This window comes from Herpailurus yagouaroundi, unplaced genomic scaffold, assembly GCF_014898765.1.
Source record: "Herpailurus yagouaroundi ecotype Mexico unplaced genomic scaffold, PumYag 28, whole genome shotgun sequence".
Classification (NCBI taxonomy): domain Eukaryota; kingdom Metazoa; phylum Chordata; class Mammalia; order Carnivora; family Felidae; genus Herpailurus; species Herpailurus yagouaroundi.
This window is the reverse complement of record NW_024412376.1, coordinates 58905902-58919958: the sequence shown is the minus strand read 5'-3', so window position 1 is coordinate 58919958 and position 14057 is coordinate 58905902. Positions and strand designations below refer to the sequence as shown.

General features: G+C 34.5%; 1 protein-coding gene across 15 annotated transcripts in view; it reads left to right on the top strand.

Annotated features, from left to right (window-relative positions):
- Positions 1 to 14057, top strand: part of LARP1B (La ribonucleoprotein 1B) — a 126823-nt gene that overhangs the window by 86028 nt on the left and 26738 nt on the right. For 9 of the 15 annotated variants that reach the window (XR_005789914.1, XR_005789912.1, XM_040474228.1 and 6 more), the window contains 2 exons: positions 12369 to 12580; positions 13036 to 13142. Coding sequence is in view for 13 of the 15 variants with exons in the window: in XM_040474228.1 (XP_040330162.1) it covers positions 12369 to 12580; positions 13036 to 13142 (319 nt within the window). In the remaining 2 variants the exon portion in view is untranslated. Of the gene's footprint in view, positions 1 to 12368; positions 12581 to 13035; positions 13143 to 14057 lie in introns of those variants that run through there. The other 6 variants (XM_040474181.1, XM_040474194.1, XM_040474238.1 and 3 more) reach the window with 4 other exon arrangements.

Genomic DNA, 14057 nt, shown 5'->3' with positions numbered 1-14057 from the left:
ATAATAGAAAAAATACAAATGAAAATACCCATTTCTGGTAGATTATAAGATGTGATATATTCATAGAGATGAAAAATATACAGCAGTGGAAAATGAAAGAACTAAAGCTACATGTGACAAAATGGTTAATCTTAGAAATAGTATATAAAATAAGCTAGTCACAAAGGAGTTCACTCAATCTAATATAAAATACAAAATTCATGGGTACATGCATAGCACAAAGAATCTATGAATAGCAAGAGGAATTGTTAATACAAAAATTTATTATAGTGGTTTACTCCTGAGAGAAGGGGAGAATCCCATTTGGAATGTCTGCACATAGGCTTGCCTACATCTGGAGTATGTGTTGATCTGGTTGGTGGGTGTGTGGGTATCAACTCTTGTTTCTTTAAAACTCTGCCTTCCTAGGTTATAAGTGAGTAAACACTTTAAATCTCAGATATTTACACAAAGGTTTTTTTGAATACAGTGTTCTTGGAAAGCTAGAATTTTTCCATACTTAATTTCTTGTTCTCAGTTTATAAATTATCTCTGTTTTAAAATTTATATATACATTCACTGATCTTTATGTGCCATAACTTCCAGTTTTAAAGAATAGGAACAAAAAATAAAATTTAGCCAAAATTAAGAAGATAGAATCAATCCAATATTGCTATGATTTAAAAAAAAAGTTGAATAGATTAACTTTCAGTTTGAAAAATAATTATAGGGCACCCGGGTGGCTCAGTCGGTTGAGCATCCGACTTCAGCTCAGGTCATGATCTCGCGGTTCGTGGGTTCGAGCCCTGCATCGGGCTCTGTGCTCACAGCTCAGAGCCTGGAGCCTGCTCTGGATTCTGTGTCTCCCTCGCTGTCTGCCCCTCCCCCACTCACACTCGGTTTCTCTCTCTCTCTCTCTCTCTCTCTCTCTGTCTCTCTCTCTCTTTCTCTGTCTCATAAATAAATATTGGGGAAAAATTTTTTTAAAGAAAAATAATTATGGATGGATTTAAAGAAAATTCAGCTTTATCCTGAGTAGAGTATATGGAAAGCTGGAAAGGTTTAAAGGGTGGGAAATGCTGTAAAATAATGATATTAATAAAAGACCTGCTATTGCCACTATAAAATAGAATTTAAGGTATAAGAAAGGTGTTTGTTTTTACTGTCTTCAATAATTATCTTCCTGTTTATCCCGTATACCTGATCTAAACAGCCTTCTGCTCCTCATACACTAAATCAGCTTTTGATAGTGCCTCCAGATCTCTCCATGTTAAAGAGGAATCAAATCAATCCTCATCTTACCTAACATCAACATTGGATCAATTATGTTCTGTCTTGAAACACATTCTTCTTCCTTGGTACTATTTACTTAGCTTTTTTTCCACTTCATGGAGTCTTTTTGCTAGTTCTTCCCCATTTTCCCAAGCTTTGGGTTATTTAGGGCTCAGTCTTCACATTTCTTTCTTATTCTCAATGACTCCTCAGTTTTAGTCCCATGGTTTTAAATAGCATCAGTTATACTAATGAGTGTCAAATTTGTATGTATAGATAAGACCTCTATCCTATAGTCCATATAAATATCCAACTGTGTAGTCAAGAGTTTCACTTGGATATTTTATAAACATGTCAAATTTCATATGTCCAAAATCCTACCCAGGTCTGAATTTTCAACCCTTTTCCAAGGACTTTTCCCAGATTTCCACATCTTGGTAAAAATATTAACTCCATTTTGTAGTGGTACAGGTAAAAAAAAAAAAATCTTGGTGTCATCCTTGATTTTTCTTATTAAACCTCTGTATCATATTCATTGGCAGATTATATCCATTACCCCTTAAAATATATGCAGAACCTAACCACTTTTCACCTTCTCTACTTCTGTCACCTGGTAAAAACTACCATCATATTCCCATTGGTTAATTTTAATAGCTCCTATCCTGCCACCCTTCTTTCATTCTGACCACCTTACAAGGTTCCAGAGTTATCTTTTTTATTTCCTTTTTAACAAATTAAGTATAATTTATATTCAGCAAGTTTCACACTTTGTATGTACAGTTTTGGGAATTTTGACAGGTGTACACAGTTAAGTAGATGCCACCTACTTGAAGCACAATTCCATTACACTCCACAGATTCTCCCATGCCTCTTTGTAGTCAACCCCATGCCTAGCTTTTTTGGCAGCCTATTTTCTAGTTTCTACCCCTAGATTTGAGCTTTTACCAGAATATATATAAATAAAATCATATAGAATATAGCCTTTTGAGTCTGGTGTCTTTCATTTAGCATAATGCAGTTGAAATTCATATTTTTGTGTGCTGTTCCTTTTTATTCGTAAGTAGTATTCTGTTTCATTGGATGTAAGCAGTTAGTTGAAGGACACATAGGTTGTTTTTTAATTTTTGGTGATTATGAATAAAGCTGATATCCATATTTGCTTACAAATTTTATGTGAATGTAAGTTTTCATTTCACCTGGGTAAATACTTAGGAGTAGGATTGCTGGGTCTTATGGTAAGTGTATGTTTAAGAAATGCCTGTTTTCCAAAATGGCTGTGTCATTTTGTACTCCTACCAACAATCCATGATGGTTCCAGTTGCTCCACATCCTCATTTGCACTTGGTATTGTTAATTTGTTGTTGTTGTTGTTGTTGTTTTAATTTGTCATTCCTATAGATATGTAGTAGTATCTTACTGTGACTAACAGTGTTGAGCATCTTTTCATGTACTAATTTGCCATCAGTATATATGTGAAGTATGTACTCAAATTTTTTGATGTTTCTTGAGTTGCTTTTTTATTTTTTAATTTATGTTTTTAATTTTTTATTGGACTGTACATTCAGTTGTTTTCTTATAGAGCTTTGGGAATTCTCTAGTGTGGATCCAAGTCCCTTTTTACAAGTACATATGTAATTTGCACACATCTCCCAATTTGGGGCTTATCTTTTCATTTTTTTAGGAGTGCCTTTTGAAAAGCAGTTGTTCTTATTTTTAATGATGCGCAGTTTTTCATTTTTTTAATTATATGAATGTGCTTTTGGTGTCTGTGTAAGAAATCTTTGTCTAAATTTGTCTAAAGTCACAAGATTTTTATGTTTGAAGCTTTATATTTTTAGTTTTTATATAATTCAGATGTCTATTCAATTTTGACTTTTGATTTTTTTTTCTTTTTGGCGTATGATGTAAGTATGGATATGGATACCAAACAATTTCAGCACCATTTGTTGGAAAATCTATTCTTTCTCTATTGAATTGCCTTTTCATTTTTGTCAAAAGCTAATTAACTATATGTATATAGATCTAATTTGGGAGTCTGTCTTCTGTTCATCTTATCCCTACGCTTATATCTTTGCCACCAGCACAACTTGATAACTGTACTCTTAAAATCAGTATATGTCTTACAACTTTTTAAGAAATTGTTTTGGGTAGTCTAGTTTCTTTGCTTTTTCATATAAATTATGGAGATAGCTTACTGGTTTCTGTAAAAAATTGCTGCTGGTATTTTGATTGGAACCGCATTGAATCTACAGATTAGTCTGAGAAGAGCTAATGTTTTAACAATATTGAATCTTCTAATCCATGAATATGGTATGCTTCTCCACTTAAGTATTTTTTGTTCTTCACTGTTTTGTGGTTTTGGGTGTATTTCGTGCATATTTTGTTAGCCATATCCTTAAGTATTTTATGGTTTAGTCCTATTGTAAATGGTGCTTTACAATCTTAACATTCCAATTGTTTATTGCTATTATATAGAAATATGATTGATTTTTGTGTATTATCCTTTGTGATGTTATTTTATGTGTCAGTTGGATCAGAGGATGCCCAAATATTTGGTTAAATATTTCTGGGTTTATCAGTGAGGTGCTATTTCTGGATGAGATTAGTATTTGAATTGGCTTAGTAAAGTAAATTGCCTTCTCCAATGTGAGTAAGCATTATCCATCCATTGAGGGCCTGAATAGAAGAAAAAGAGGGGGAAAGAGGAATTCACCCCCCCCACCTTTTTTTTTAAGTTTAAATTTTACTTCTGGTATGTTAACATACAGTGTTCTATTAGTTTCAATTGTACAATATAGTGATTCAGCAATTCTATGCATTCCTCAGTTCTCATCATGATAAGTGTACTGTTTAATCCCCATCACCTGTTCCACCGATAACACCAAGACACATTTTGGAGGAAAGCATTATGGCTTTCTAATTCATCTATCTAAAATCTAGAATTATAGATGGTTTCCTTACTGGATTGGATCAGTTGATATATGATCTAGACATTTTTCTAAACTCTTTGACTATAATTCTGTTGTTTGCTGATTCCAGTGCTTTAGAAAACATTTTTCAATTAACATTACTGCCCTACCCACCATGTTTTTTGGTTGACATAAATTATTTCTTTTAAACTTCAAGATATACTGACTAGCATTTTTTTTTTTTAATTTACATCCAGGTTAGTTAGCAGCAATAATGATTTCAGGAGTAGATTCCAGTGATTCATCCCCTATAACACCCAGTGTTCATTCCAACAAGTGTCCTCCTTAATGCCCCTTGCCCATTTAGCCCATCCCCCCACTCAAAACCCCTCCAAAAACCCTCAGTTCTCTGTATTTGAGAGTCTCTTATGTTTTGTCCCCCTCCCTGTTTTTATATTAGTTTTGCTTCCCTTCTCTTATGTTCATCTGTTTTTCATTTTAAATTCCACATATGAGTGAAGTCATATGATATTTGTCTTTCTCTAATTTCACTTAGCATAATACCCTCTAGTTCCATCCGCATTGTTTTCAATGGGTTTCTTTGTGCTATAGTCACATTATTATCTTCACTCATTGAAAACCGCATCAAAGTTATATATTTTTTACTTTTAACTATCAAGTATGTTTTATAGAATTTGAAAGAATATATGTATCAAGATTCTTACCGTTCTCTTTGCTCTTCTTCTGTGATGTTCCAGGTTTCCTTCTTAGGTCATTTCCTTCTGTCAGAAATACTTTCTTGGGCGCCTGGGTGGCTCAGTCAGTTAAATATCTCACATTGTCTCAGGTCATGACCTCACAATTCGTGAGTTCAAATCCCACATCCTGTGAGCACAAGCCCCACTTCGGGTGAGCTCAAGCCCCATTTTGGGTGAACATGAGCCCCACTTCGGATGAGCCCTGCTTCTCTCTCTCTCTCTCTCTCTCCCTCCCCCCTCCTCTCTTTTCTCTCTCTGCCCCTTGTGGGATTCTCTCTCCCTCTCTGCTCCTTACTCACCTGTGCCCTCTCTCCCTAGTCCTCCCTGAAGTCCTCCTCCCTGAAGAGGACTTCAGCCTACTCTTTTGTGTTTTCGGTCTTCTTTGATAAACTTTTAGCAGAAGTTGTGTGACAGACAGTCACAGTTGGGGTTCCCTGAAGAGCAGATAGCCTTGTCTTTTGTATAGCATAAAATTAACCCATTTGTGTATTATTTCATGAGTTCAGATGACTTTGTATAGTTACACAGTAGCACCACAATTCAGTTTTAGAACAGTTCCATCACACTAGAAAGTTCCCTCATGATCATTTGCAGTCAGTTTCAACACTCAACTTCAGTCTGAGGTAACCAGTGATCTGCTTTTTATCTGTATGTTTTTGTACTTCCTAGAAATTTCATATAAATTGAACTATATGACATATAGTCATGTGTCTGGCTTTTTCAACTAATACAATATATTTGAGGTTAACCCATGTTGTTGCTTATATTGGTACTTTGTTTCTTTTTATTGTTAAGTCATATTTTATAGTATGGACTTACTACATTTTGCTTATCCATTCGACAGTTGATGTTTTTATTTTTTCCAGATATTGCTGTGATGAAAAATGCTACTTTGAACATTCTTGTACAAGGATGTCCCATTATTTTGATTAAGAAGTTAAATATCCAGATGATATTCATATAGCATCCTAGGCTTGTAGTTGATAAAAAGCCAACTTTAATATATTCTTATTCTGTAATTAGTTATATTTCTAGTAATAAAATTTTTATATCCACTATAAATATTTTATGTACTTGTAGTTATCTTAACCATATTTTGATAATTTTATCTCAAAATATTATAAATTGGTATCTGCTATAAAAATTTTATAAAATGGTTCTTTTGAGATAACAAAATATTCATCTTTGTCTTCACAAAATTGATATATCTACTCTTATTGGTGGGTAAAATTTACATGTAATTAAATTTGGAATAAAATAAACATAAAACTGAAACGAAACTTAATTTTTAATATGGAAATGTTCAGATAAAATAAAAAATAGAGCTGTTTAATGAATCCCTGTGTAATTATCCTGCCTAATTTCAACAATTGTTAATAGTTTGACATTCCTTTCTCATCTGTATGTTCCCCATCTGTTTCTGGCATTTCATATTGAATCTCATTTCATTCAAATTAATATCTTCTGTAAATACGCTATTCTACATCACAAACATATATATATGTATATATATAAATTTTCATGATACCATTATTTCACATAAACTGGCAGTAATTCTTTAATATCATCTGCTACACAGTTTGTGTTTGGTTTTCCCTGATATCTGATATATATCTTTTTCAAACTGGTTGTTTGAATCAGGACCAAAAAAAGTACATAATTGCATTTGAGCGATAGGACAATTAAGTTACTCTTAATCTTTTTTTTTTTAAAGTTTATTTATTATTGACAGAGACAGAGCATGAGCAGGGGAGGGGCAGAGAGAGGGGGAGACACAGAATCCAAAGCAGGCTCCAGGCTCTGAGCTGTCAGCACAGAGCCTGATGCAGGGCTCGAACTCACAGACTGCGAGATCATGACCTGAGTCAAAGTCGGAGGCTTAACCGACTGAGCCACCCAGGCGCCCCAAGTTTCTCTTAATCTATAAGCATTCCTCTTCTCTTGTTTTTCCATACCAAAGACTTGTTGAAGAAACTGGTTAATTTGTCATAAGATTTCTTATAATCCAGATTTACCTGATTATGTCTTGGTATCAGTCAGTACATTCCTTATTGTTTCTATTCCTTATGAACTAGCATTTAGATGTAGAAGATTTAGTATATTCGCATTTTTATCTCTGTGGTGACAAGACTGTTTCTTAGAGGAGCCATTTACTTCCAATTACATCATATTGTCTTTTAGGCTGTCTTTTACTGCTGCTGTGATTGATTATTGGGTTTAGATGTTATTGGCCTTGTCCATTCATCATAAAGTTTCTCTTGAACATTTTTTTCTAAAGACTTTTTTTTAGAACACTTTTAGGGTCACAGTAACATTAAGAGTAAGATACAGAGATTTCTCATTTACTCCCTGTCCCCAGCTTACATAACCATTGCCAGTCTGGGGAAGGATGCTGCTTCCTCACAGCAACATACCACATCAGAGTGGTACCTTTGTTACAATTGTACCTACACCAACACATCGTAATTACCCGTTACATTAGGTTTCATTCTTGGTCTTGTACGTTCTGTGGGTTTTAACACACGTATAATGACATGTATCCATCACTATAGTATCCTACAGAGTAAAAATCCTCTGTGTTTTACTTATTCACGCTTCCCCCACCGTATCTCCAACCTCTGGTGACCATTGATCTTTCAACTGTCTCCATAGTTTTCCTGTTTCGAATTTTGAATAGTTGGAATCCTATAGGATATAGGCTTTTCACATTGGCTTCTCTCACTTAATAATATGCATTTAAATTTCCTCCATGTCTTTTCTTGACTTGATAGCTCATATGTTTTTAGCACTGCATAATATTCCATTATCTGGATATACCATAGTTTATCCCTTCATCTACTGAAGGACATCTTCATTGGTTTCAAGTTTTGGCAATTATGAGTAAAGCTACAATAAACATCCATGTGCAAGTTTTTGTGTGGACATAAATTTTCAGTTCCTTTGAGTATATACCAAGGAGAGTGATTGCTAGATCATATGGGAAGAATATGTTTACTTTTGTATGAAGCTGCCAAACTGTCTTCCAGAGTGTCTGTATCATTTTGTATTCCCACCACCAATGAATGAGAGATCCTGTTGCTACATATCCTTGCTAGCATTTGGTGTTGCCAGTGTTCTGGACTTTGGCCATTCTCATGGGTTGTCATGGTATTTGATTTCTATTTACATTTCCCTGATGACATGATGTGTAATATCTTTACCTGTGCTTATTTGCCGTATATATCTTCATTAATGTATCCGTTCATATTTTTTAATTGGTTTGTTTGTTTTCTTATTTTTGAGTTTTAGGAGTTCTTTATATACTTTGGATAACGGTCCTTTATCAGATGTGTCTTTTGCAAATATTTTCTTCTGATCTTTGACTTGTCTTCTCATTATCTTGACAGTGTCATTTGGAGGGCAGATGTTTTTTTCATTTCAGTGATGTCTAGCTTATCAGTTCTTCCTTTCAGGGATCATGTCTTTGGTGCTGAATCTCCCTTCAACATTTTACAAAATGGTTTTAAGAGTCATTGATGAATATTCCCTACATCCTATATTTCATTAGAGTTACAAATAGTTATCTAGTTCTCTCATTCCTGTGTTCCATACCTAGAATTCTATAAAGAAGAATATTCTTTTATCAACTCTTTGAATACTTTGAAATTCAATTTTTCCAGGAAAGAAAGGATAAATGTTTGTTTCTTTCTTTGCATTTGGTTAGTTTTTAGAATAATGAGTTTGGTGCCCTAGCAACCTGCAAACGTGATTAAATGTTAAGGCACCATTTTGAACTTGTAGAGCTTATTTATTTGAAATGTTTAGTCAGTTTCAATCATTGTTTTTAGTGGTCAGAGTACTTCATTTTTGACTGGTGGGGCCACTGAAATTTGCTACTGTGTCCTTATGACCTATTCTAGTTTTTTTTTTCTTTCTTAATTTCATTGCTTTCTGACTCAAGATTTCCCAGGCTTATATTATACTTTATGCTACAGACTCTATTCCTTGTAGAGGACCAGATCAGTGAGAAATGGAAATGGAATTTGGAGACCATAATCTGGATGCTAGGAAGCTTACTGTTAATGTTCCTAGATCTTTTTAAAATATTTCTTAGGGGCGCCTGGGTGGCGCCGTTGGTTAAGCGTCCGACTTCAGCCAGGTCACGATCTCGCAGTCCGTGAGTTAGAGCCCCGCGTCAGGCTCTGGGCTGATGGCTCGGAGCCTGGAGCCTGTTTCCGATTCTGTGTCTCCCTCTCTCTCTGCCCCTCCCCCGTTCATGCTCTGTCTCTCTCTGTCCCAAAAATAAATTAAAAAAACGTTGAAAAAAAAATTTTAAATATTTCTTTTACAGAGGTGCTGGATTTAACATATTTTTCAGTGTATAATCATAGTTTTATCCTTGAGATTGCATTATCTTTTTGGTCTAAGGAAAATCTGTATTAACACAATTCAGTTAAATTTATTGGTCATTTGCTGGGTATATATTTTTTTCCTAGCACTGTTTTAGGCACTGGTATACAAATATTAGATTATGGACCTTGCTTTTAGGAATGCACTGGGACTCGTTCTTAGCATCTGATCAGATAATATATAAGAAAATAAATTTTAATTTAATAAATCGAACAATAAATGGATGAAATGTAAAGGTGGCACCAAAAAAAAGTGCTTTAGATTCCTAGGGAAAGTAACATCTGTTCTGGGTATTAAAAGAAGGATATGCATTCAATTTGGTGTAAAAAGATAAGGGAAAGGGACTTTCAGACAGAGGAAAAAGCATATGAAAAGGTAAGAAGCAAGAAAATAGAAACAAGTAGGTTCCTATCTGGGGCACTAAAATTGAAGTGGAGAAAGACAATAGATAAGTCAAAATCAGTCAAGTCTCATATGCCATGATAAAGAGACTAGACTTCTCCCAGAGGCAAAAGGGAAACACTGAGGATTTTAAGTAGAGACATGAAATGACCTAATTTGCACCCCCCCCACCCGCCAAATATCATTATTATATCATTATATCATTCTGATAACAGATTGGGAGAAGAAATGGGGAAATTAGGTAATAGAGTGGTTAAGTTCACTTTTGAGTTTACAACCTTGTTTCTAGAATAGTGCTTGGCATATAGCAGGTACTTGGTAATATTTGTTGAATGATACACAAAAATCCATTGTATGAATCAAAAGAAGTTGGTAAGTCTGAAGAAAAACCATACAGAAACAGAGTCTACATTCTACTTGCTTACTATTAGTATCTTACCATAATATTTCCACAAACTAATTAATAAGTAAAACAACCCAATAGAAATATGGTCTGAGGATATGGTAGTAAACTCATGATAGGGGAAATGTGAATGATGACTATATATATGAAAATATGCTCAACCTCACCAGTAATAAACAGAGGAAGAGGGAAAAAATAGGGAAGCAAACCATAAGAAACTCTTAACTATAGAGAACAAACTAAGGGTTGATGGAAGGAGGTGGGTGGGGGATGGGCTAAATGCATGATGGAATATTAAGGAGTAAATCTTGTGATGAGCACTGGATGTTATATGGAAGTGAATCACTAAATTCTACATCTGTAACCAATATTACCATATATGTTAACTAACTAGATTTTAAATAAAAACTTGAAATTAAACACACACACACACACACACACACACACACACACACACACACACATACAAAAAACCCCAAATACAAAAACCATTCAAATATCATGAGATGGAAAAATATTTAAACGTCTAAACGAAACCAGTCTTGACGAGTATATTAAATTTCTGAGACTTTTTCATGCTACTGGTGGGAGAATAAATTGGTGAAACCATTATAGAAAGCACTTTGGCAATCAGTATGTAGTAAATCAGAAGATGCATGTGCCAGGAAGCCTGGGTGACTTAGTCAGTTAAGCCTCCTAGTCTTTTTTTTTTCTTAATATGAAATTTATTGTCAAATTGGATTCCGTACAACACCCAGTGCTCATCCCAACAGGTGCCCATCACCCACTTTCCCCTTCCTCCACCCCCAATCACCCCTCAGTTTATTCTCAGTTTTTAAGTTTCTTATGGTTTGGCTCCCTCCCTTTTTTTTTCCCTTCCCCTCCCCCATGGTCTTCTGTTAAGTTTCTCAGGATCCACATAAGAGTGAAAACATATGGTATCTGTCTTTCTCTGTATGACTTATTTCACTTAGCATAACACTCTCCAGTTCCATCCACATTGCTACAAAAGGCCATATTTCATTCTTTCTCATTACCAAGTAGTATTCCATTGAGTATATAAACCACAATTTATCAATTCATCAGTTGGTGGACATTTAGGCTCTTTCCACAATTTGGCTATTGTTGAAAGTGCTGTTATAAACATTGGGGTACAAGTGCCCCTAAGCCTCCTACTCTTGATTTTGGCTCAGGTCATGATCTCACAGTTCATGAGATTGAGCCCCACCTTGGGCTCCATGCTGATGGCATGGAGCCTGCTTGGGATTCTGTCTGTCCCTCTCTCTTTCTCTGTCCTTCCCTCCCTTTCTCTCTCTCTCTTTCTCTCTCTCTTCCTCTCTCCCTCCTTCCATCTCTCTCTCTCTCAAAATAAAGATGCATGTGCCATTTTAGTCAACATTTCTCTTTCACATATAAACCCTAGAGACATGCTCACACCTATACAGAGAGAAATATTTAACAATGTTCACTGTAGCATCGTTGATTATACCAAAAATCTGGAAACAACATAAATGTGCATCTTCAGGAGAATGTATAAGTTTTGTTATATTTGTATAACAGCATAATATTCTGCAGTGAAAATGAATAAACCAAAGCTATATGAGTAGAACTTCAATAATCAATTGTCAAACAAGATATGACTGCAAAAACTTGCAAAATGATACATACAGTATGATGTCACTTATGTAAAGCTAATTATGCAAATAATGGTATTACATATATGTATATAATTATAGATAAAAGTACCAAATTCGAGAGCCTGGTTGTCTCTGATGAGGAAAAGCAAAATGGGATTGGGGAAGGTTATACAGTGGGCTTCTGCTTACTTTTCTTTTTAAAAAAAGTCAAACAGGGGCGCCTGGGTGGCGCAGTCGGTTAAGCGTCCGACTTCAGCCAGGTCACGATCTCGCGGTCCGTGAGTTAGAGCCCCGCGTCGGGCTCTGGGCTGATGGCTCAGAGCCTGGAGCCTGTTTCCGATTCTGTGTCTCCCTCTCTCTCTGCCCCTCGCCCGTTCATGCTCTGTCTCTCTCTGTCCCAAAAATAAATAAACGTTGGTAAAAAAAATTTTTTTTTAAAAAGTCAAACAGATATAGCAAAATTAAAACTTGGTAAGGCTAGGTGATGTACAGACAAGTGTTTATTTTTTATTCTTATATATTTGAAATGTTTCTGAGGAAAAAATCTTTTGAGAGTAGAAAATTTCAGAATTACCCTTGCTCTCAAGTAAAATATTTTCTTAAAAATCTTATTTTGCAGATTTGAGTGATGAATTAGCTCAGAAGCTGTTTGATGTTTCAGAAATATCTTCAACAACAGTGGCCCTTTCATTGCCCACAGCAGTTCCAGAATCTCCTAGAGTTTATCCTGCAAGGTCACCTAAAACACCTCGAACACCCAGGTTACAAGATCCAAACAAAACACCAAGATTTTATCCTGTTGTTAAAGAACCAAAAGCTATTGATGTAAAGGTACACAAAACAACCAGGAATATAAAGCCTGCATTTTGTATCCTTTAACATTACAAAATGAGATGTTTTAGTTTCTATCACATTTTTTAAAATATATGATTTAGATTGTAAAAATTCATTTAAAAATGATATTTCACCATAGTGATTGAAGTTTTCTCAGGTTGAGGAATAACTTCTTTCCAATTTGGTGGTGTAATTAAAGTTGATCAGAAGGTATAATGAAGAATCATACTAAGTTGTATTTCCTTTAATCCTTGTGTTGAAACCAGGCAAAAGACCTTTTAAGTTTTGTAACTTGTATGTGAGATGTTTGAGTTTTGTGACTTCATGTGATTTCATAATGTGTCATCCACAGTATGCAAATGTTTGAGCTAGTTTATACTCAGAGGGTTTTAATTTACTTGTGAAGTTCACACTACTCAAATCATTGCAATGTTTGACTTCTTTTTCTTTAGAGTCCAAGAAAGAGAAAAACAAGGCATAGTACAAATCCCCCTCTAGAGTGTCATGTTGGTTGGGTAATGGATTCCAGAGATCATGGACCAAGAACATCCTCTGTCAGGTACTATATTTGTCAAACATTGCTTTGTTTTTTATTTTAAGTTTATGAAAACAGTTACTAATTAGACCTTTGGAATATATAAAAGTTAATATGTTAGCAAATTAGAGAACAATGAAAATAGTTTTTAAAAAGAAGCTAAAGGAGGGGGAATTAAGTGGGGTAATTTTCCAGTAAGTACGGTAAGGAAAAATTGAGTAGGACAGTTACTTTTTTTCCATTTAAACTGGTTTCCATAAATGTATACTCCTAGATAAACAAATATTTAGGTTTATGAAAGATTCCAGATTCTCAGTGGCATAGTAGGTTCTTAGTGAATTAATATGCTAACCTATCTACTCAAACTATATTAAGAATATGGAAATAAAACACACTATTATTTTGAAATTTTTCCTTTTTGAAGGAAATAGATTAGCTGATTGTTAGTAGTAAGTGGTTTTTCTTTTAGCTTTAATTTTTTAAAAAGACTATTAAAAAGACTATTTAAAAAGACTTCAAAAGAGATAACAGAGTAAACCTTTTATAGTGCCAGTTGTACAACATAATAAGACATGTTTTGTCCTGTAGTGTGGATGCAGAGGTGATTTACTGCTAAGTGCTTTGTGTTTCTTGTACACCCATTTTGTGTTTAAATAGATGTTTTCAGAATAATTATCTGAATGAATTGCTAAATGAAAACTTAGCTTTAGGAAAACTTGTTTTGACTGGTTACTAGAAAGAAAGGATTAAATAGTTTCATTCAAAGAAAATCTGAAAATACCTTTCTCATAATCTGAAAATATCCACCTTTGTCTTTCCAGTGATATTTAGTTGGTACTTCTACATTTTGTTCTCATTAGATGTATTGTCCTTAAAAGATAAAATGTATATGTGTTTTTTGCACTCCTATTGTGTACTTAGGGTTATTTTTGTGTTTTC